The sequence below is a fragment of the Limulus polyphemus genome, unplaced genomic scaffold (genome assembly GCF_000517525.1).
Source record: "Limulus polyphemus unplaced genomic scaffold, Limulus_polyphemus-2.1.2 Scaffold189, whole genome shotgun sequence".
Lineage (NCBI taxonomy): Eukaryota > Metazoa > Arthropoda > Merostomata > Xiphosura > Limulidae > Limulus > Limulus polyphemus.
Window position 1 is genome coordinate 413,648 of NW_013665799.1, and position 24,277 is coordinate 437,924.

The 24,277-nt window shown below is 31.9% G+C and overlaps 1 protein-coding gene across 1 annotated transcript in view; it reads right to left on the minus strand.

The window, feature by feature from the left end:
• The window catches only part of LOC106478202 (Down syndrome cell adhesion molecule-like protein Dscam2), a 135,025-nt gene extending 112,234 nt beyond the window's left edge, over positions 1 to 22,791 (minus strand). Inside the window, exons 1-2 of the mRNA XM_022381761.1 lie at positions 22,418 to 22,791; positions 1,419 to 1,748 (exon numbers count right to left, since the gene is read on the minus strand). Coding sequence (XP_022237469.1) covers positions 1,419 to 1,748; positions 22,418 to 22,526 — 439 coding nt within the window. The 5' untranslated portion in view covers positions 22,527 to 22,791. The remainder of the gene's footprint in view (positions 1 to 1,418; positions 1,749 to 22,417) is intronic.
• Positions 22,792 to 24,277: the final 1,486 nt, after the last annotated feature.

Sequence of the window (24,277 nt, forward strand, 5' to 3'; positions counted from 1 at the left end):
CCACATCTCTGATAGCTATAACTTTTATAAGAATTAAAACCACAATCACAAATTTATAGAATTTAATCTGTACTTTGGCCTACAGGTAAGTGTATAAAGCTGTCAAAGTAGGGATTAAATTTTATAAATTTGTGATTATGGTTTTAATTCTTTTTTCAGTACTTTTTGAAACAGGATTCCAGCTTCATTTTAAAATTCATAATTTTTAATACTCTTGTTTGTTTACATTTTATGGTATACATGTATAAAGTATATACTTTACTTTTAGAAACTGTCGCATGTCCATCCATCGGTATGTAGCGCCATCCTTTGGGTTCAAAAGATACTTAAGTATGTACATGATATGTTTACCATTTGTTATATATATATGTGTGTATATGAATTTTTTTTATCGGAATATCAAAAGTGTATATCCACAGACCAGTCAAGTAAGCTGGATAAATCTTGTAGCGATAGTCCGAGCTGTCTAGGCGCTATCCCCGCTGACGTAGATAGGTAGTAGACGAAAAGTTGCCGTTTTATAAATTTTTGAATTGTTATACTGGAAATGTTAGCATATTATTAGTATACATGGACATAATGTATCGTAACCAATACTTTGAATAGTCAGTTTTCCGTTTAGGAATTCGATAAGGTGGTTTTTTGGCGTGTAGATTATTTGGAATCCTTGTCGATCCCTACTATTAAGTATTACCGTACTTAAAATATCTACCGGAGAAAATTGAAACTACAATTCAGCTTTCTTAACTACTGAAAACAAAACAAAACTGAAACTATACTTCAGCTTTCTTAACTGCTAAAGAAAATAGAATCTTACATTTCTACTACCATATCTACAGATTTATCTAATATCTATTGAAGAGAATTTAAGCTATGCTTCATCGTCAAATTCATGAAAGAATATACAATTAATGCTAAACCTCATGTGCCATTTTTGTTATTAGAGCTAGAGACTCATGGTTGGAAGTGAAAACACAGAAGCGTTCTGTATTCTTGTAGTGTAACCTAATTATTGGTGACATGCTGTTGTGGAAATTCACGAATTCCTGCTTAACTTTACAAGAGAAGTAGATTTTTGAAATTACTCGCAGGAAGAATCTATATTGTCTATGTAAATAAGCACTAGATCGTTATTGAACATTGAAATTAGGCCACGATCTAAGAGTCTTTTATAAAAAAGTATGTATGATAATTTAGCTTAAATGTTTTCACTAGTTATACTTGAAATCTTGCAAGTTCATTTATAGCACGTTAATTGAAACAAAAAATAATAAAAACTAAAATACGTTATTTAAAACAGTAGCTGAAATTTGAAATGCAAAACTTTAGCGTCTGAAAGTGCTACCATCGCGAAAGATGGCATTAACTAAACTTAGCATGTTTACTGAAAGAAAGTTTAACATGAAAAATCAACTCACCTCCACGAACATGTACATCTCTGCTTCGTATGGAGCCTACTTTATTCGAAGCTATACACGTGTAAACTGCAGCGTGGATATCCTGTCTGTAGTCCTCCGATTTGAAAGGCGAAAAGACTAATGTTCCGTCCGATGTAACGTATCTGATTCCGGTGACTGTATCAATCTGCCGACCCTCTCGCGTAGCCCACTGTACTTTGGGCCATGGGTTGCCGGAAGCAGTGCATTTAATTTCCGTTCTGCTATTATTTGAAAATTCCACAAGGTAGTCGGGCTCGAGAGTAAAGATCGGACCTTGGAGACTGTCGTGCTGAGCCTTTCTGTTAGCTCCTATTACAGTGAAAAACGTGAATGTTATTATTGTTGAATGCAGTTTCCATCACAGAAGGGAAAAATGAGGAGAAGGTTTATTTTATTTAGTAAAAAAAAATATATACAAAATCAAAATTTAGCGAAAAATATGAAAAACACAATAGCGTGAATAAGACAGTGGAGAAAACAACAACTAATTATGAACTAGCTGGTGTGATATGCAGTCCAACAAAATAATTTGTAAACTCTTCAAATTTAAAACAGGTTACACAGTCATGCAACAGAATAAAATAAACACCATCGAACAGGTTAGAGATATCTAAATAAGATTATTTTTTTTGAAAAAAAGACACCCCGTAACTGTAAATTGAGGTCAAGATCTAATTTTTAAGGAAGTTTGTCCAATGATTTTTTTTCTGTTATCTGTAGCCAAAATATGTTAAACGGTATTTAAGTCGCAATGACAAAATAAAAAAAAATATAAAAGAAATATGCAAGGACACAGACAATCTAATGAAATGATTCTTTGTAGTTCTTTCTTACGGATATCACAGGAATAAAAACTAAATTCATCTCAATTACACCTTTAAAAAAAGTGGCATAACGATAACGAAAGTTACAGGAGAAAAATTCTAGCTTAACCATTGGGATATTTTTTGATAAATTCTATAATGAAATGAATTTAAGTAATATATGATATATATATATAAGTAGATATATAAACAATTAAATAGCACACAAACACACATATGTATATTTGGATAGATAGATATACTATTAATATATATTTTTTCACCAAACTGGCCAAAATTAAATAGTGTACAAACTAGATAGTGGGGGTGTGTGATTATAGTAGAGGTATTTGTAAACCACTGTTAACTAGCTTCATAATGTGGAAATGAAATTAAGACAAAAATTAGGAGCAGATAAGGGTGTGAATCCCACAAAATCCCATACCTAAAACTACACCACTGTTTCAGTTGTAACTTCTTATAAATACACTTATTTTATTGAGCCAACTAATTACACTTTCTGAGAACCCCTGTGGTTCAGCGGGAAGTTTGAAGTCTTATAATGCCAAAAATCAGGGCTCTATACCCGCAGTAGGTACAGCGCAAATAAACCATTGTGTAGCACTCCGCTTAAAATGAAAAAAAAAACAACACAGAATTTAATTTTTTAAACCAACTTTATAATTAAATTGTCTTAAAATTCACGTAAAACGTGTTTAATATTTGATATTAAACACTTAATTTCTAACAAATAATGCTGCTGGAAACTTTTACGTTTTATTAGATAAAGAATCTCAGTCTGTAGCATGACCATATTTTGATTTACCTGTTCTATTTTTATGACGCTAATTATTTGAATTGAAGTTACTGAGTTACTGTCTTGTTTTACTCTCTTTCCTTGAGATGTTAAAATTAATAGTTGTGCTTTCTTTATCGAAACTATATAATTATATACTAGTTATAAAATACCTTCAGTTGAGTAGATTTTTACTCTAGTTATTTCAATATACTTGTAAGAATAATCGTTTTATTTCAGGGTGTCATAATTTTCATTTCATTTATACTTGAATTTTAAAGTTTCCAGTAATTTTTCCAACAAATGGTGGGTTTACAAGTTACATTATTGACAAGTATTTCAGTTACTCTCCGATACAGATGCTTAAATTACCTTCTACAATGTGTGATAACTTTATAAATTATTAGTTAGAATACCGATAAATATTTAAGAAAACAGTAGCAATATATAATAAATAAGTAAAGGCAATGTGATCAACGGTTTTTATTCAAATATTAGAGGAAATAAAAAGTACACTTTATGCTGTTTCATTTATTAATTTGTATTATAAAAATAATAATATGAATCAAAAACTCTAAAGTTTCCTGAAAGACTATAGAACTAAATCAATACTGAGAATCTTTTCATCAGTACTAAGGGATTTGGTAGTTCCAATAAGCTTTGAAAACGAACAATCTATTTTAGTTATACTGAAAATTGCTATTCATTAGCAGTTTTATTTCATTCCATATCTAATAAATCCCCACCTTGCGAAAGGTACCAAAAATAACGAACATATGGTTGCATAGTCAATCTCAGCTAATATAATTGGGAGGAAATATTTTCCGCATATTTTATAAAATAGTTTATCAATGATACAAAACTTTTTTTTCTATATACTAACGTTAGTAAAATTATATTTCCTTGTGCTATCAATGTAGTTTACATCAACAAATGTCGTTCCCTGTAAAGAAATGTTTGCTCCCCGTTGGTCAAGGAATTTAGTACTAATTGATATTTGATGATGAGCAAAAAAAGTTTCAAACTTTCTAGTATGTCAATACCACAATGTCAGTTACCACCTACTGGCAATTTATCACTTTCTTTTCCAGAAATGTCCTAAGTTCAGAGAAAAGTATTTTAACAATAACTACCACTCCCAGACTTTAAATTAAGAAATGACCATTAAGCAAACATGCAATAAAATAAGTTTTATTCTTGCGAAGTATTGGTAATAAAAACAAATATTTTTATTACGTTCATTCTGATTAAAATTAAAATACACCGAATATTTATTATTTTAACAATATAAACGAAATATTTATTATTTTTACCATTTATTCAAGATCACGTGAAACGTTTCTAAGTAAAGTGTGCATGTTTGATACTCTTTTGTATATGCCACTTAAAATGTGGCTGGTAGAATATATGAGATCTTTGACTTCGTTTTAGAAAATAAATTAACCTTTAAGGACATGTGGTTATTGAGTTCGTGCTTTTCAAACGATGAAACACTGAGTGTGTTGAACATTTTATCAATGTTGATACAATATTTCAAAACTTTATATTTTATTGGCATGTTGTATAATTCAGAATTCTCCACAATTACAATTTCTCATCTAAGGTTTCCGAAGAAGACATTGACACTCTAATATTTATTATAAGCATTAAAAAGTGATGTTCAGCTTCATTCGTACGTTGAAAATGGCGATATGTTTTGTTTTGTTGTAACAATGAAAGGGGTAATTTTGCTACTCTTTTAACAAATCATATCGATCCATTATTCCTTTCGTATACATTATTGAGTTATATCTGATGAATAATTTAGGACAGTCTTGTATGTTGATCTTATATTATTCTGTCAGACAATATACATAGGATGTTATGGTAAAATCGCATTATACTACTTAAATGTATTCAATTATTTAAAAAATACTACAGGCCAACTGAACAAAACTTCCTGTAATGCAGGTTTGCATCAAGTGTGAACAAAAGGATCCTGAAGTAAAGAAAAAAAATCAATAAAATAAAAAATACTTTTTACAAATAATTTATTTCTACAACTTGCACAGAAAGAAACGCTGAACTAGATTTTTTTGTCTATTGAATACCTAAATATTTTTGAAGATATTCATGAAGGCACAGAAACAGCTGTGAGCTATGAAAAATTATAACTTGTTGGTTCTCAATCCTTTTATTTATTCATTCGTTTTGAACTTTATGAAAGAACTGCAATCTAATAAATACATCTTTTTATAACATATTTGAGTATAATTCCACTTTTTGTTAAAACTATTTTCTTTGTTTATCACTGTAAGTGAGTTAACGAATAGAGATATTTTTTCATTCATCGATTACGATGGTCCATGAATATCATATTAGGAAACCTTTACGCATCCATATAAACATGAAATATTTAACAATATGCGTGTCTATGGTAAAATGACTCTTAAAGATGAACAACTGAATGTGAATCAAATTTTGAAGTTAATACTTAGTAGAATTAGGAACTTGAAAGTGAAATGCTCTGATAGTTTTCCATTGTTGATAAATCTTTCCATTTCCATGATGCTTGTTTTAAGCGCAAAGTTGTTCCTTGAGTTAACCATGCTGTGTCAACCGCCGGGATCGAACTCCAAATTTCAACGTTATAAGACAATAGGAGTACTGCAAAGCCACCGGAGTTTTTTTCTCTAAAGAACACATCTTAAAAACAAATTCACACTGATATTTGTCTTGATGTTAATTATTATCTCGATTCTAAAATGCATGATCCTATGAAATGAAAGGTAAAAATATAGAAATTTAAACTTATAAGAACTGGAAATAACTTAGCTGTGACAGGCAGGTCACAATGAAAACAAAAACACAAAGAAACATTACATCACCATTAAATTACAGCAATCCAGCACATAAAACTACATACCTGGGGCTAATAAATAAAGAACTATTTAGAAGCGACAATATAAAAAAACTCCATGACAAAACACGCAAGTAGACAGAGAAGTGAACGAAATAAGGCTATTTTGATATAAAAAAAAAGAAAGAAAAGAGAGAAAACTGCTAGCTTGTATATATTTTTATTTCAGCCTGTATTAAAACTAAAATCGTCTCTGGGTCGATTAAACACTAGGTTTTGTAGACGCCTGGCAAGATTTCAAATTATACGTCATAAAAACGCGATCAGTCGAGTGGAATGGCTTCGATAAGGATTCAAAAACACCAGAGACGCAGTAGAAACTTAAGTTCTGACAATGTTATCTCTCACAGGGATTCTGTTGGACGACAATAGAGATAAAAGAATAGAAGGGATACGCTGGATAAAGTCATGATAGTGATTTCATGAGAAAGCAGGTTTTGTACTGATACTAATGCTAACATGTTTACTATGTGATTATGTTCAAAGTGCGCTTGTGGTAATGTGATACTTTACTAGCTATGGTGATGAGAGCGTGGATATAGGTGTGCCTTTTTAGTTTAATGACAAAGGAGATTTTCATGTACATTAGTGTAAAAATGCTGTAACATTTACAGAGAGATATATTCATGAGGGATGAGCAAATAGCTTCATCATTCTGTTATCAACTGATTATGTGTGGCTAGTTAATGTGAAATACTAAAGAGAAGACAATATTAGGTATTACCTGAACATAACTAGACAGATGCGATTTCGTACCGTGTCATTTCATTTATTTTAGTTGCCAGCGTTAACTGTAACAAAGTACCTAAGGATTCAATGTATACAAGAAATGTGGATCTGCAAATCGTTATTTGATTTATCATCCACCATGATTAGGATGAGCCAAATATTTTCATGATTTTTTTAGTTACTTTTGGAAAACAGCATAGAAACATTATATAATGTTCCCCACAGCCTTTAGGTTTTTTCATGTAGAAAGTAGACGTCGGAACGTCAAGAGTCAACTAAAATGTTTTATTTATCTATAGATCGTGCTATTTTCAAGGTGAAATATACATTTTTAGCGATCTAGTCAAGTAAAAAAAAAAGAAAAAAAACTACTACGTATTTTCATTAGGAAACTTAGGGGACCTTTGATAGATGCCCTCCCCAGTGGCAAAGCAGTATGTTTGTGGATTTACAACGCTATAAAACGGATTTCGATACCCGTGCTGAGCACAGCACAGACAGCCCATTGTGTAGTTTTGTGTTCAACCACAAACAAGCATATCAATCAATCACTTTTGTTAGTTTTTTACTAAAAAAATTTAAATCGGAACATACGAACATTCTGTAAAGTCACAGAAAAATATAAAACTTTTAACTTGTATTTCATGTTTAGCGAAACAGTCAACATGATAATCGGAATTCCTCTTTCTATAAAATGCTATTAGTCAGGCCCAAACAAAAAATAAAGAATAAACCAAACATAATATTTACCCAAATACATTACGAATTAGTAGAGCAGAGTAACCCTGGAAACCACAATTAGCCTACGACGTGTTAAATTAGTTTTAGCGTTCAATAAAGAGTAACAATATTTTCGCTATTCTAAATTTAAATAAAAAAGTAACAAAAATCCCCTGTCGATTGCAGAATGGGAGTTTTCATTTAAAACTTTCTAAACTTCCCGATATACATTCACGTGAACTTTGGATTACATTTTACAAAGAGCATAGACAGGGAATGATGAAATATATAAATATTGTAGAAGTTGTTTTTATCATAAGATAGGCAAAGCTGTTCTAGCTAAGCTGCACGTTTGCGTGTGATACTTACATTATACAGCGAGGTCTCATAAGTAAGAGGTAATGGAGCGAATACTTGTCACGGGAGTGTAATGTATACGGATTTACAGCTTCAGGATTGCCTCAAATGTGATTCCTAGTCGCATGATCCTCGTATAATAACATATGCCACTGAAGAATGTTATCCATTTTCCATTTTTAGGTCCCAAATAAATATTACTTTGAGACATAGTGGGATGTTACATAACGAAATCACAAGTGTTGGTTGATCAACAATTAGTCACGTTAATATAATACTTGCAGTGAAACAGTTATGTAATTTAAAAGAGCAATTTGGAGTTTCACAGAACAGAAAAAAGGAATAAGAAAGAAATAGGAGCCGTAAAGTAAAGATAAATGTATAGAATGTGTCAAGACCTTTAGAGATAACAAAATAAGTTAATCTCTAAAGGTCTGTATTATAGTCTGTATTATAGTTTTGTTTTGTTTGTCTGTTGTTACGTACAAAGCTACACAATGGGTTACTTGCGCTGTTCCAACCATAGGTATCGAAACCCTATTTTTAGCGTCATAAGTCCTCTGAACTAATGAGGAGGTCATTTGTTTGTTTTGTTCAGTACGTTAACTAAAAAGTTTCATTTAGTTGTGTATTTTAGTTATTTCACAGACCCTGGAGACAAGGATATGAAATAAAAGTTTAATAATGTAAGACCACTTCATTGCCATAAGGAGTAAATAATGACATATTTTACATTGCGTTTTTCTTGAGTTTTGGAAAGACAAAGAACGGAGCATCATAAAGACAAACTAATCAATCTGTTCAACTGGGGTGCTTCTCGACGAGATGCTGCTGAAAGTAAAAAACATCAACCATTGGATAGACAAGATAGGAACGAGACTGGAGAGTCTCTTTCTTTTGCAAACTCGTCAAGTCCAAACTTACTGACAGAGATTTCACTGCTGCAGTCCTGGATGCGGCGCGGCCAAGCTTTGCTAAATTGACATCTGAAAGATCTGTTAATAAAGGGACTTTCCAAAGAGCAATATGATGATCCGAAAGACTAAGATTTGTCAATAAATATAGAAATATATGTTTGATGATGAGAGACATCAATTGACTGAGAGATAGCTGTCTTTACGTAGTTTACAAGATGGCAAGAAACAATTACCCTAATGAACTCAAGGGTCATTGCAGTACCAGTAGTGTCAGCATTCAGTTAGAATTAGCTGTAGCTAATGCTCTAACAAAGGTGCTATATGGAGTTCATGATTTTAGTGAACTTTACTATGAAGATAAAGAAGTTTACGCCTAACCAACACAATTTCATAAACCCATCTACTTAAAACCCTATAAGCAATTGATACAATGGTTGTTAAGCTCTCTTCTGAGAATATATCAGCCAGAAGTGGATCGACAATGCTCCTTAATGGAGTTTTAGCCTTTATGCTAGATATTGCATGTAACCCATGTGGTCTCTTGTCTCATATTTACCAACACAAGAATGCTGAATCTGACTGATGGATTCATAACCATTTAAATATTTTAGGCGAAGATACGCACATGTACTGAACAGACTTGTAGATGTGTAAGGTTTTGAAAAATTTGCATTTTTTTGTGCTGGCGTAATTCGTCAGCAGTTTGGCTAAATAACTCAACAACTACTTGCTAATCCCTTAAATACTGGAAATAATTATGGAAACAGTGAATATTTTGTTTGTTTGTTTGAAGTTAAGCACAAAGCTACACAATGGGCTATCTGTGCTCTGCCCACCACGGGTATCGAAACCCGGTTTCTAGCGTTGTAAGTCCGCAGACATGCCGCTGTGCCACTGGAAGGGGGGCGAAACAGTGAATAAATGGACATAAAATGCAAATATTATGGGATTGCTCCTCCTATATTGCATCAGAGTACTTTCACGTGTTGATGGCTTAAACTGTGATTGGCTGCCATCGAACCAACCAGATAGTGATACACGAATACAATCCCTATAAAAGTACAGATAGTTATATTATTTTCAGTAAAATTGATGTAGACAGATGTAATCAGATTTTTCTTCTTATTTCCTCAAGAACAAGACCTGTTAGGTAAAGATCACTCTTCCAGCAAGACAGTGATCGAAAGCATGCAGCATATGTGGTGAACCGATACCTGAAAAACAAAGAGGCTGAGAACATTCACAACGATAGTTTGGACATTACAAAGTCCCGAAATGAATATTATTAAGCCTATGTTTGCTTATATAGAAAACGAGAAGGTCAAATGGCAATTAAATAACTTGGTTGAATTATAGAGAGTAATACGGACATTTAGATCAAGCAAAAAATAAAACAAAATGTAAGTGTATTGTGCAATTTATCTGCTCTTTTATTTGCACTAATAATGTCCTTGTGATAAGTTGACCAGTTAGTTGCAATCACTATTGCTTGTGATTCCTGTATGTGTATCACTTGTGTATCTCCATAATTATTTAAAATATTTATGTGGTTAAGGCGATCGACTTGCAATCTACGGTCCGCGGGATCGAATCCCATCACTGAACATGCTTGCATTTTCAGCAGTGGAGGCATTATAATGTGACGGTCAATGACATTTCGTTGGTAAAAGAGTGGTCCAAAAGTTGATGCTGGGCGATGTTGACCAGCTATCTTCCCTTTAGTCAATCAGTTCTAAATTAGGGACGGCTAGCGCAATCAATCTACCAGAAGGGCATAGGTCAAAATAGATGTAACATATTGTTTGGGTGAATGCATTATTTAAGTGGATTTTGTGGAAGATCCTTTGAGTTTATGGAATTTTATATCTACGCAGAAGCCATTCTTATGAATTATTTACATAATATAGTTTCTTATTTTGGTTTTAATACATATAATTTATAATTTAGACACATTGGAAAGGTGCGAAGGAGAAAAAATGGGGTGATGTCTCGCATTCCTTTTAAGCTGCTCTAACTTTGATACTTTTACATCTCTTATGAGAGTTGGGTGTGAGACAGGAACATTTGTTCCACCTTCTCTAATAGTATTTAGTTTTTCTTTAAAGAACAAATGTGATAGTTATTTCATGAATTCTAGATTTGTTTATTCATTTTATCTCAGATTTCATAAATGTCTTCTTAGATGTAATTTAAGTGGTAATAAAGTGATATATTTATGTCTAATTTATTTATTCTATGGAATACATTACAAGCTTGTGATCGGAACAAATCGCATTTAGGATTGTGTGCAAGCTTCAAAGTGGACATTTAGCATAGTCAAGAATCTAAAATAAAATAAAATAAAATAAAGGGAAGAAGTGAACTTCACTGACTCGTATAATCAAAATTACTGTTTCTATATATACAGTAAAGTTATGTTTGGTTAATACTAGATGTAAAACTAATCATAGTGAAGAAAGTGTGTGTGTTTTCTTATAACAAAGCCACATCGGGCTATCTGCTGTGTCCACTGAGGGGATTCGAACCCCGGTTTATAGCGTTGTACGTCCGCAGACATACTGCTGTGTCACGTGGGGGGGGGGGCGTGAAGAAAGCATCTCGAATTAATATTCTAATGAGCACTTATATTTTTGTACAATTATTTTTGATAACGCTTAAATGTTAATCAGTAAGGATCGGAAAACAAATGATCTTGATTTGGAATGGGCTATATCCAATATCTGAGACAGTCATCCATCACTCTGAGACTCCAATGGCTCAACTTTAAGTCTGAAGGCTTATAACACAAGAAATCGAGTTTCGATACTCTTTTTGGGCATAGCACAGATATCCTATTGTGTAGCTTTGTGCTTAATAACAACCAAAAAAAGCAAACAGACAAACAATCACTCTGGCTCACAGTCGGGTTCTCTAGTTGAATTTAAGGGATTGTGGATGAGCAACAGACATCAACCAATTACTTTCTCTTAAATAGACGACTTAGCTGTCTGAACGTGTCTAGAGTTAGGTCGATTGGAGCTTAAAGAAGAAATATTGGCTTAGATTTCAAGACATATGATGTACTTGATCTTTTCTATTAAAACACAGTGTTCAGTTTCTTATATGACATGTATATTCAGTAGTTGTATAAAAAAGCCTAATGAAGTTGCTAAACATGCTTATAGTGTTTGGAGATAAATAACTGATACATATTGTATAATTGTTGCTAACGTTGAATATTTATACAATTTATATCTTTATTTTATCCAACAATAAATGGTAAAAACCAAAACTTACAAATTTATAATAATATTTAAATTAAACGATTATTCTATATTTGTATTATTTCCTAATGTTAGAAACCTGAAAACTTATTTGCAAAACACACAAATGCTCTAGATATTTCTAATGATTAGACTGTATAGCTTTGCGAACGATTGCACGCTAAGACTATCTCATCAGAGTAATTAACTAACCACGAACTAAACTCAGGCGATGTCTAGGTTGACAACAATGTTTCATACCCCGCAAATAAAGGATGTGTTTATTAACAGTGCTAAGAGTTCGTCACTGTAAAGAATGATATATACTAAGGAACAAGGATTATTCCGCAAAAAGTTCCATCTTAAATGCAGCTCAGATACGGTATATTGAAATGTCTTTGAAACAACAATCTTTACTAACTTTTTCTGTTTCTAAACCTTTAAAATTTCATACTGTTTAAAAGGTATCAAAGGTTGCCAACTTAACTAGAAGTTTTAAAGTACGAATTAGCAGGTTCTTTTTCTTGTTTTAGTAGATTGTTTACCAATCTTTATAAACAATATAGAGTATTCTCTCATCAAAAGAAGAATGTCACAATTACGAGAAACTGCACTGAAACAAGAGGTTGCTGAAATTATTGTTGTTTTTTTCACCTTTGAATCTGTACGATAGAGGAAGGTCACAGTCTGTGGCTTACGATCTTATGAAAATAGCTTTCGGGCAATTCATGGTACATAAGACATTTATGTGCTTTTAATGTGAATGGAACATAACACATATTTTTAAAGCATTTCAACGATGTCATTTTTTTTTTCGTTTTCATCCTAGCAGTTTGATATATAAAGTATTTGTACCTGTTATAAACAAAATGAACAAGAATTACTTTTTCCTATAGAATGTCACGTGAAATCATGATAAGATTACGTATGCACCTACCTTGACATAAAAGCTCAGATAGCAAATTATCTCATTTGGATCTATTCATCCACCTATTTATCCATTCCCACCCATTTTTTAATACTTATAAATTGCCAGTCTATCTCATTTCCTTTCTGTCTATGTATGCCGCATTTGAATATCTAGTTATATTTCTGATTGTCTGTGTATCTTTCAACCTAGACAAACTAGATTCGTTGGTTAGCTAGAGGACTTATAATGCTAAATATAGAAGTTCGATACCAGCAGTGTGCACATCGCAGATAGCTCATTGTGAAGCTTTACGCTTAAATACAAACAAACACAGTTGATATTGTCGTTTTTGTTTCATTTTGAATGTTATAGTTTCAAATTAAAACTAGCATAAAATCTTTATGTCTAGTATTGAACTTTTGTTTGTGGCATGAGGTAATAAAGTGAATTATTTATATTGTACATGAAAATAGTGTGCAGATGATATTTTTGGCTAGTTAAACTTTATATATTTTCATTTAATACTTATTTTATATCTGCTGAAATGTCGAAAGCTTTTCAACCAGTAAATATTCTGTTTTGGAAGAGAAACAATTTCCTGTAGTGGGTAAACAAACTAGGTAGTTTCCATAAACATTGATTGGGCCTACTCCTTTCCTGTATTGGGTAAACAAACTAGGTAGTTTCCATAAACATTGATTGGGCCTACTCCTTTCTTGGGGTAGAACGTTTTGCAGGCAATTTTCACTGTATAATTACTAAACGGTTTTCCTAATAGAATAGACCGCTATAAAAAGAGGATGTTGTAAAAACATAATTTTCATATAAAATCAGGCATTTTGTATTTTTGCTCAATAAAAACAATATAACGAACACTAGAAACTGTCTATAAATTTATAAGGCGTTAAGAATTAGTGTGTATATATTTATATAACAAGCAACATATCTTAAAAAAGTACATAAAGAAGGTATTTTGTAATGATGAATTTGATTACCATTGGTATCATAAAACTGTAATTCAAGATGAGATGACAATAAGAGGGTTTAGAAATTATAAAAATTGGTGTAAGAAGGGTAATAAAATGTGGTTTTATTAAATTTATCCTCCTTGTAATTGGTTGGTCTTTGATTACAATTCCTTAACAAGGAAAGATTAATTGTGTTTTTGTTTTTTTTAAATACCAGGACATTCAAGCAAAAGCTTACTAGAAAAATGGTTTTAGATTTTGCCATTCCATATTGCGTTCGAAATGAAGCAATACGTATGGATGTTATGTGTCGTACAGTTTTTGTTGGAACGAAGAATTCCGTGTGTTACATACAATACAGCAAGTCTGACATCAAAAACGACCGAACCATATATAACCAATGTATGAATTGCCTCATTTCAACAACGATTGAATGCTACATAGTTCTCATACGGAATACCTTACTACAGCCAGAACTGAACGCTAACTAAGACCATCCTGAAAGTCTCACATCAATAACGATGCCATGCTACATAGCACATCAGAAATGCTTCATTTCAACAATGAATGATTATTACATAACACATATATAGAATGATAGTGGCTTGACGCTAAATAATACATATATGGAATGCCTTACTACATCAACGATTGCACGCTACATAACACACATACTGACAGTTTTCCGACGACACCAGCTGAACTCTATATAACATAATATTGGAAAGTCTCACATCAATAATGACTGAATGCTACATAATACAGTACGGAAATTTTCAAATAAAAAACGACTGAACACTACTTAACATGTATAAGAAATGCCTCGTCTCAAGAACGACTAAACATCACATAACACACATACTGAAAATCATATTACAACCACGACTGAATACTAATTAAATACAAAAGAAATTTCTTATTACGTCATGGAGTAAACGCTACATTACACAATAAAGAACATCTCGCATCAACAATGAATGAACGCTACATAACATACATACAAAATACCTCATTTCAACAACGAGTGGTTCGAGTCCCCTCGGTGGGCACAGCATATAGCCCGATGTGACTTTGCTAAAAGAAAAACACAAACAACGAGTGGAAGATACATCACTCACTTACGAAATGCCTTACTAAAACAAAGTCTGAACGCTATATAATACAATAAAGAATTACTCATTTCAACAACAATTTAACATTACGTAACACAATACAGAAAGTCTCATAGCAACAACGACCAAACGCTAAATAACACACACATACAGAATGCTTCATTTCAACAACGATTAAACGCTACATAACACACATACGAAATGCCTTAGTACATTAATGATCAAAAACTACATAATACAATATGAAAGTCTCACATCAACAACGACTGAACTCTACATAACACACATATGAAACGTCTTACTACAGCGTTTGTCAAACTGGGGGTCCGCAAGTCTTGTCCGAAATTTCATAAAAAAATATTTGTCGCAAAATTAAATTAATAAGAATTCAAACATTTAGCTTCAGAATGAAGTTTTTCATATACACGGAATCCTTTTTTTTTTCAAAACAAAAACATCGATAGTTTGAGAGTCCTTGAAAAAAATGTTAACTTAAAACGGGTCCTCGGGCTTCTACAATTTGAGAACCACTGCCTTACTACATCAACGACTTAATGTACGTAACACACGGAATGCTTTATTTCAACAACGACACAACGCTACATAACACACATATAAAACGCTTTAATATATCATTGAATGATCGCTGTTATATAGCGTGCAGTCATTGTTGTAGTAAGATATTCCGTGATTATTTTATGTATAGTGTCTAGTCGGTTTGGAAATGAGGCATTCCGTGTTTTTGCTATGCAGCGTTATGTATTGCGTTATCTCACGTTCAGCCGTGAAACATTCCATATGTTTGTTATGTAGCGTTCAGTCGTTGTTGAAATAAGTCATTCGGTATTATTTTACGTAATGTTCAGTCGCTGTTGAAGTTAAACTGAGATATTCTCTATTGTGGTATGAGGCCTTGACAAAGCTTAAATATTGTAAATTGGGTGGGGTAAACCTGGTAAAAAACAAAACAAATTGTTAAACTAATAAAAGTGAAATACTCATAGGTTATTTACTTATTTGCCAATATTGAACTTTTGTTTTTGTGAAAACATTTGGCAGAATTGTTGTACTTTGTTCACTTTTATTTTATAAACTACATGTTTGTTTGTTTCGTATATTCGAAAAAAATAGCTACTTATGAGCTATTTGTGGTAGCTGTCCCTAATTTTGAGTTGACAAATCAAAGGAAATACAGCTAATTAACCAGGTTTATCGCCAACTCTTGAACACCTCTAACTGAACACTGGGGTTCGAGTCCTGTTACCGCAAAATTACGCTTCACACGTTAGAGTCGTAATTTTGCGGTAACAGGACGCGAACCGTGGACACCAGGTTTCGTTATGATACAAGTGGACCTATTCTATCAGAAGAAGTACTCGTTTCGTTAATCTTTTTGCATTGTTATGTGATAACGTTATCAACAGTTGCAATGAAAGGCATTTCAGATGCAGGGGTTATTCTTTATTGATACCTTTATAATAGTTACAATGCTGTTATCTATTACGTTTTGAAGATAGTGTCTTCTGCAAAGTACACAGAGTATAGTATTTTAAGGTTCTTTAGTATTGTATAGCAAACTTATATATATTTCATCCCTCATCAAAATTTGCTAATAAATGTAGAGCATTTGCTTCACCCTCATGCATATCGAGAACTGTGTATAAGATAAAAAAAGTGAAGGAAGAAAAGTTTATATCACATATGTATCTTGTCTGTCATTGTAGGACACATAATTCGGTTTAATTCAACTAAAAAAAATATATTAGTAGAGCTTGATCTAAATTATTTCGTGTTATTACTTTCCTCATTAATGACTCTATTTTAATTTCACAAACTTCTTCATGTTCTTCTGTGTTAATTACGAAACTCATTCGAAACAATGGCCGGAAATTAACCATATGCATGGTCTCATAAAATTGGATAATCTTCCTCGAGTAATTTGTAAAGTAAAGCGTAATCAATTTCCTTTAATTTCCTGAATTAAACTTTATGAATAATTAGTCTTCGGAAAATCATTTGTTACAACTAGAAGAATACCACGATATTTAAAATGCTAATGCAAAAGTTTATAATATAATGACATACGTACGCTTCATTATAAATATTTCATTAATTCAAAATTATTCGACAATATATACGTCTTCACAAATTATTGTATGTTATTAATGACGGATAAGGAAGGAATGATTTTTAAACTCAAGAAATCAAGAAGTCCTACCCCCATTTTATACATAATTTCAGCAACTCTATGTGAATAAAATGTTCGTTATATCTCTACATTAAAAAATAATATTGAGAAAATCATATCAATACATTAGGTGTGTGAGCGGTAAGTTTACGTACTTACAACGATAACATTCTGGGTTCGATAGCCTATTGTGTAGCTCTGCGATAGAATAAAACAAACAAGTAATATGAGAATGTAATTTAGCGAGTGAATATCATGAAACATCGTTTTTGGAAGAAACAAAACCTTTCTTATATATTACCGTTTTTCAATAAACCTTGAAACTTTCATGTATATCAGAATGTATGTATAAATAATAATTGTATATAGAGTTTTGTAACTAAAATTATAGCGTGAGCTTATCCAAGTTAGTAATAGGTTCGTCACAACATTATTTGCATTTAACTCCTATGATGTTCTGTTGGGTAGGGTTTATAAAGTCAAAAAGTGCTATAGAGTTAGATGGAGCCAAGATGTTACTAGATAAGAGCTTCCAAGGTTTTCAGAATGGATTAGTTATATTAGACTCGTCGTTATAATATGGGTGGCCATTCTTAATTCCACTGGGGTATTGTGTTTAAGAAGTGGAAGATCGGTGAATGTTCTAATATAGAATATCTGCCTGGCTGGCCAAATTTAATCACTCCTTAGAAAAAAATAACAAAAAACAAACTCAGTGGTGTTTCGAAATTAAACCGAACATATGACATTAAATCTACTACCTAAGAATCTAATGGGAGTTTAGAAATGCATATCAGTACATCCACCGCAGATAGCTTGATTCTGATGCTGAAGTCTTTAAGTTGCTCGATATAACCAATGATGCAAGGCGTTGGATTTTCTGGTGATGTAATATAGGTGTAAAGAGGATTTATGATCCTATGAATATGGTATAGCAACATGATTCTGTAATTACCCTATGTAAATAATGAAACATAAATTGATTACAGCACAATTTCAAGCAAATAATGGATAAATTTATTGTATTTTTACGAAATTATTCAAGCTTAAAGATTGTTTAGACGTAGAGTGTGGGCCAAAGGAATATTTAGTTTTGAATTTTTAATAACTTCTTTTTGAGTATCTGTACTACTACATTTGCATAAAACCAATAAATGTGTACATAGGTGTTAGACATTCTAAAGCTGAAATTCATAATTAATATCATGAGAAATAATCCAGATTTTTAGCTGTTATTGGAAAGACTATGAGATACCCGTTACTCCGTATACCATTGATAAGAGCTGCTTTGCCTCCCGGTGGTTTAGTGGTAAAAATCGCGTTTCGATATCCCAGGTGGGCAGAGCACAGATAGCCCATTCTGTAGCTTTGTTCTTCATAAGAAACAAACAAAAGATATTTTTATGTAGAAATTTTGAAACACTATTACCATAAAAGTTTGAGAAATGTGTTAATAACGTACAATTTTGAGCCAAAAGATTTGTAAGTGTAAACTAATTGAAAAAATATCGTTACTAATTTATGATGTTTTAAATGAAAAACCTCTGGTAAAAATAAATGTCTATAAAAATAGGAGATAAAAACATATTCAAATATTCAGTAGTTATAATACCCTAAACTGCCCAATATCTAGAAACTTGTGTATACGAGTTTTTATTTGTTATGGAAAGAAGATTGAGGAGTGAAACAGTTAAAACCGAAACTTTAAAGGTCGTGAAGCATATAGGTTTATAATATGATAAGTTTTTCTGTGTCTAGAGGAAACAAAATTTAGTCATGTAAAAGATAAACATTCGTTTTATCTTTCTTTTTGTACTATTAAACTGACGTCTTTTATAGATACGTTTCATGAAGCTATCGACGACAGTCTTGAAAAATCGTACTTGAAATAATTCTCAAACGTATATTAAAATATTTTTCTTAGGAAAATATTTTAAATTACATTTCATTACTTTAACTTCTATTAGTGGTATCGTCAAATTGCTAAACTTTCTATAACTAATCATATTATTTCTTAACCATAAACATTTTTGAAAAAAATAAAAACTATCTAGCGAGTACAACATTTTACTAGATTTGATCCGTTGACTTTATAAGTTCTAGTTCTAGATTGGATTTTAATACATTTTCTTCATAACATTACTTATAACTTTCACGAAAATATTGTGCCGTAATTAGTTCTCAGTATTCAGTTTTGTTGTATAAATATAGGAACTCCTACAGATCTTCTTTAACAATCAGGGCATAGGTAAATAAAACGTTCCAGATTAAGTAAAATTATCTATATATTAGCTTTAAACTATCTGTTATAGATCAAAAGTTAATGATAAGAACTGAAATTGTCTTCAAAAGAACGCTATTACTTTCTCAGTGGTATAAAGAGACGCTTTAACTAGGCTAAATAAAACCAATTATTCTTATGGAGCGGAAATATAAATTAGGAATGTTTTATAGCTATCAACTCTTAAAACCGCACGATACTAATAATAGTGAGAATCAATTGAGTTATGATGGAAGAAGGGATGCATTTTCAAAGCGTAATTTAATCATTTCAAGAACACAGGCAAACAGGGAGGTATAAAGAAGAAAGTAAATATTATTTGGAAAATACATATCTGTGATTTATGATAAAAGTGTTACTCGCACGAGAGAATTATTCTATTTGTTAATATATCTTGGAAATGTATAAGACTAGGACAGCAGAATTGCTAACTGTATGCGTGATATCAATTTACATAAACAACAAGTTAATTTTTTGTTTAAATTATTCACGCAAAGCTACACAAGGATTAACTGATAGACTAGAGGGAAGAGTCTAATCAACACCATCCTCTTGGACTACGGTAAACAAACAGCAAATGTGGAGAGCGGGCTTATGGTAACGGGACTCGAACCATGGACTTCGAATTTACGGCCCATCATGCTAACACTAGATGATGCCCGGATGGCTTCACCGTATTTGAATTTTTTCTTTAAGTTGAATTCAGGTGAATTGTTCTATGTTACTGGATCGGTAACAAAAATACATATTATAATTTAAACTGTAATTGGTTTTTCAACGACAATTTTATATTGTTTTATTTTTATATTAGTGGCTTTATTATTTGAGTTTTTTTTACCTATTAATTAATTTCTGTTTTTAATGTTTGCTGAGCGAAAAGTTTTATATATGAAAGGCACTGCCGCTAGATGTCCCTATGATCATGTAGGCTATGTTTTTTGGATGTTTGGTCTTGAAGCTCACTTACGTCTCACTTTAAACAAAGTAAGTGAACGTTGTAGTTTATTTGATATTTTCTCAAACTGTTTATATTTGATTATTACTTTAAATTACTTTTGTCAGTTTTTTGATCTTGTTTGTTTTAGCGCAAAGCCACACAACAAGCTAGCTATCTGCGTTCTGTTTACTAAGGGGAATCAAATCCCAGATTTGAGCGTTTCAAATCCTAAACTTAACGTTGACCCACTGGGAAAAAGCCATGGTGAAAAATAGTGCAACCTGAAAAGCAACGAACAAAGTTATGTTTTTAAGCGGATACAGTTATGATTTTATTTGTTATTGAATGTTTAATTATTGAGAAATCTTTCCGGACAAGACTTAAAATTATCTGAATTATGTATATATATGTGTGTGTGTAGCCATGACAAAAACCAGAGTATCAGAACAGTTAGGTTAAGAGTTCTCCTAGAAAGAGATAATACAGAATTTTTGAGGTAATCTTTACATGACTTCGAATTTCTTATCTGTTTTCACAAAGCAGCATCCTTCTGTTTATCTGTTTCTACATCTATCTATCTGTCTGCCTGCTAGCATTTCTGTTCATCCGTTTGGCTGATTGTATTTCTTATAACATTTTCATTACTCCTGTACAGTACTTGTATCTTCATACTATGAAAACATGATAAATCTTCAATATTTGGTTTGTTTTTGTATTAGAAATATATTTGTACTGTTTTAACACAAGGCTTATTATTTTAATTGCAGTTTTGTTTAATTAACTGACAGTTTTTCTCTGTGGGTTACTTTATACAAATGTACGTAGAAAGAACAGTTGAATGTTAAAAATTGAGAGGTATGAAGATGTTTTCTGCATTGTTTATATATATATCATGAATAATGGTCCTATTTGTTTCAAGTTTCTCCTAACCCATTGGCGAGTCTCAGGACTTATAATGCTAAACATTGGGTTTCGATACTCGCTATGGGCAGAACGCACATAACCAGTTGTATAGCTTTGTGCTTAAGTACGAACAAACACAAGTTGTCTTAAGTTTCAACGATTTAAGAACATCATACTAAAATACTCAAATTCTGAGTGACAGTGCAAAAAGTTGCAAAATATGTCTGAAAATATTTATTAACTCTTAAGACATGTGAAATGTCCATATTTACTTAATCTATAGATACGCGTGACTACTAAGTTATATCAGATAAACATCAATGTCACTTATCATGGAAGGACTATCTCAGCAACGATTTTTTCATATGGTTTATTTTTGCAGAGATTTTGTGAAATTTTATTGCATTTGAAAAGTGTTTAGCTGTCTTTCAGACATTTAAAACGTGGCCATCATGATAATATTAGTATATAGTGAAAGTGTAAAAATACAAAGGCATTAGTTTCTTGGAAATTTTTTGTCATCTGGTTTGTAACTTTCGGAATAAAATAACTGAATAAATTCCATACATACGAATATATATGTACAGTTGATTTTTTGAATAAGATTTTATTACTCAAGTTTAAGGGTAACACATACCACTACAAAATTCTTAGGTGATAACAATAACAAAAGTGAATAATAATTCTTCTTCTGTTTCCTAGAAATCGTAAAACCTTGTTGGAGTAGCTTACAGTTTCGTGTTCTTCGAAAGAAAAACAACGTAAGAAAATATATTAAAGTTATCATGAGAAGTATTTGCCTTCATTATTTTTCTGTTTGTCTGTTTGTTGTTAATCACAAAGCTGCACAAAGGGCTTTAAGCGTTGTCCCTCCATGGATCGAACTCTGAATTGTAGCGTTACAAGCTTTCATGCCTACCACTGAGTATCTTCCAAGCGTTTTATTAGCATAATGAGTAAGGTTTTTGATATATTTTGATGTATGACCGTTTGTTTTTATATCTAAAATATTGGGAAATACAAGAATTCTGGTGTTTATTATTTAAGTCATTCTTTCTCGTTGTTTTTTTCCCATAAAAAGTAGGCGGCGCTTTATATCTTCATATAAGAGTGAATACTTGAAAACAACGACTTTATATACATAATACTTTCAAATGCATTACAAGTTATAAAAAAAAGTGGGAATGAATAATTTATAAAGCACTGTGTTACTTACCTTCGATTACTGAGAGCAACAGAATAAAACTTAGAGTCAGAACAAGCTGTGAAAGGGGGCGGGTTGGTTTCCTCCCTGATAGTAAGAAAGTCATTTGTTTGTTCTTCATTTCCACCGTAGATATTTAACTTTGACTAGTTCATAGAGCAGTGAAATAATGTAAGTAGAAATTACAGTTATGAACTGAATTTTCATTTCACTATCCCATTTTTGCGTGAACAAATTAATAAAGTATATACATATCTATATATATTAATTCAGAAAAATACAGACTATTATTTGGTCTTTAAAATACTCGCTTTTTACGAAGTGAAATTTCAGTCACAACGGTTTCCCCACAAGAGAGCGCGGACCGAGATGATGAGGAAGCAGACTTGTTTCACGGCCACAGTTTGAGTGGAATTACTGGAGAACCAAACAGCTAACGACTTATCCGTGAAGCGGCGGCGCTACTATCAAATCAACATATAAAAATCCTTATAGTCGTTTCTACATATTTATTTATGCTTGTGGTGAGTACATCTACAAAACGTTATTAGAACAATGGCTGCTTTAAACGTGATATCCGTATGTTTTATTAGCAGAGTAGCAGAATAATCTTTGTAGAAAAATAATGAACAAGCTTGATGATTATAGAAGTTTTGACGCCTTTACTGCTGCTGTGCAAGTTATACAATGCTATAAATCTAATTTTCATGTTTATATATGTATCATATCGTATATTACCAGTTTGTTTTGTTCCATGCATAATACCATTTGTTCTATAAGTAATACCAAATTTTGAAAGTCAACTTGGTCTTTAATCCCCGTCACACCAAACATGGCGTGGGGGCGTTATAATGTGACGGTCAATCCCACTATTCGTTGGTCAAAGAGTAGCCCAAGAGTTGACGGTGGGTTTTGATGACTAGCTGCCTTCCCTCTAGTCTTACACTGCTAAATTAGGGACGGCTAGCTCAGATAGCCCTCGTGTAGCTTTGCGCGAAATTCAAAAACAAACAAACTTGGTCTTTATTAGACAGATAGGAGCTTGTCTTATGTTTAGATAGAAATTATTTTGTTATATACCCAGTACTAGTCCCTGTACTTTTCATTGCTATCAATTTATAGTCACGAAAGTAAAAAATTAAAAATGCTGTTCAAAAATAAATAAAAGAAAGTGAAATTATATGCGATGTAATAACAAGAGCATTTAGCCATATAGTTAAATGTAATAATGACACATGTGTTTTTCTGTATCGATATAGAAGCAAATACACCAAACATGAGTTGTAGTAAAACTTTAACAACTGAGTTTGATAAAAAAACAAAGAAACGAAAATATAAATTGAAACTTTAAATTACATCTTTCACAAAAGTTGTACTTTGGAGATGATATTATTTTTAGAAAAAAAGATGATGCATAATTTGCCTTTGTCATTGCACGAACAACTGCCATAAACCGTTCGTAACGTAACGTACGATAATTTGCTGATATATTTAACCTTGATAATTTAGTTTAGAAAGAACATTCAGCCAATATGTATATCTAATCAAATGAAATTCAAATCAAGAAACCAATCTAAGTAAACGACGTACATTTATACGGTAGATAACTTGTTAGTTTTGAATATAATATCTGAAATTGCTGGTTGTTGAACAAGAAGATAATGTAGTGATATAGCATAAATATATAACAGCAGAAAAAAATAACTCGCTGTCTCTTTCAGTAATTGCAATAACATAGAAATCAAGCTTATTCAAAGCTGCAATTACATGACTCTGATTAGATTTCCAAACATCAGGATATGTTTGTTTTTTATGTGGGGATAGGGGGGTTATATATATATATATATATATATATATATATATATATATATA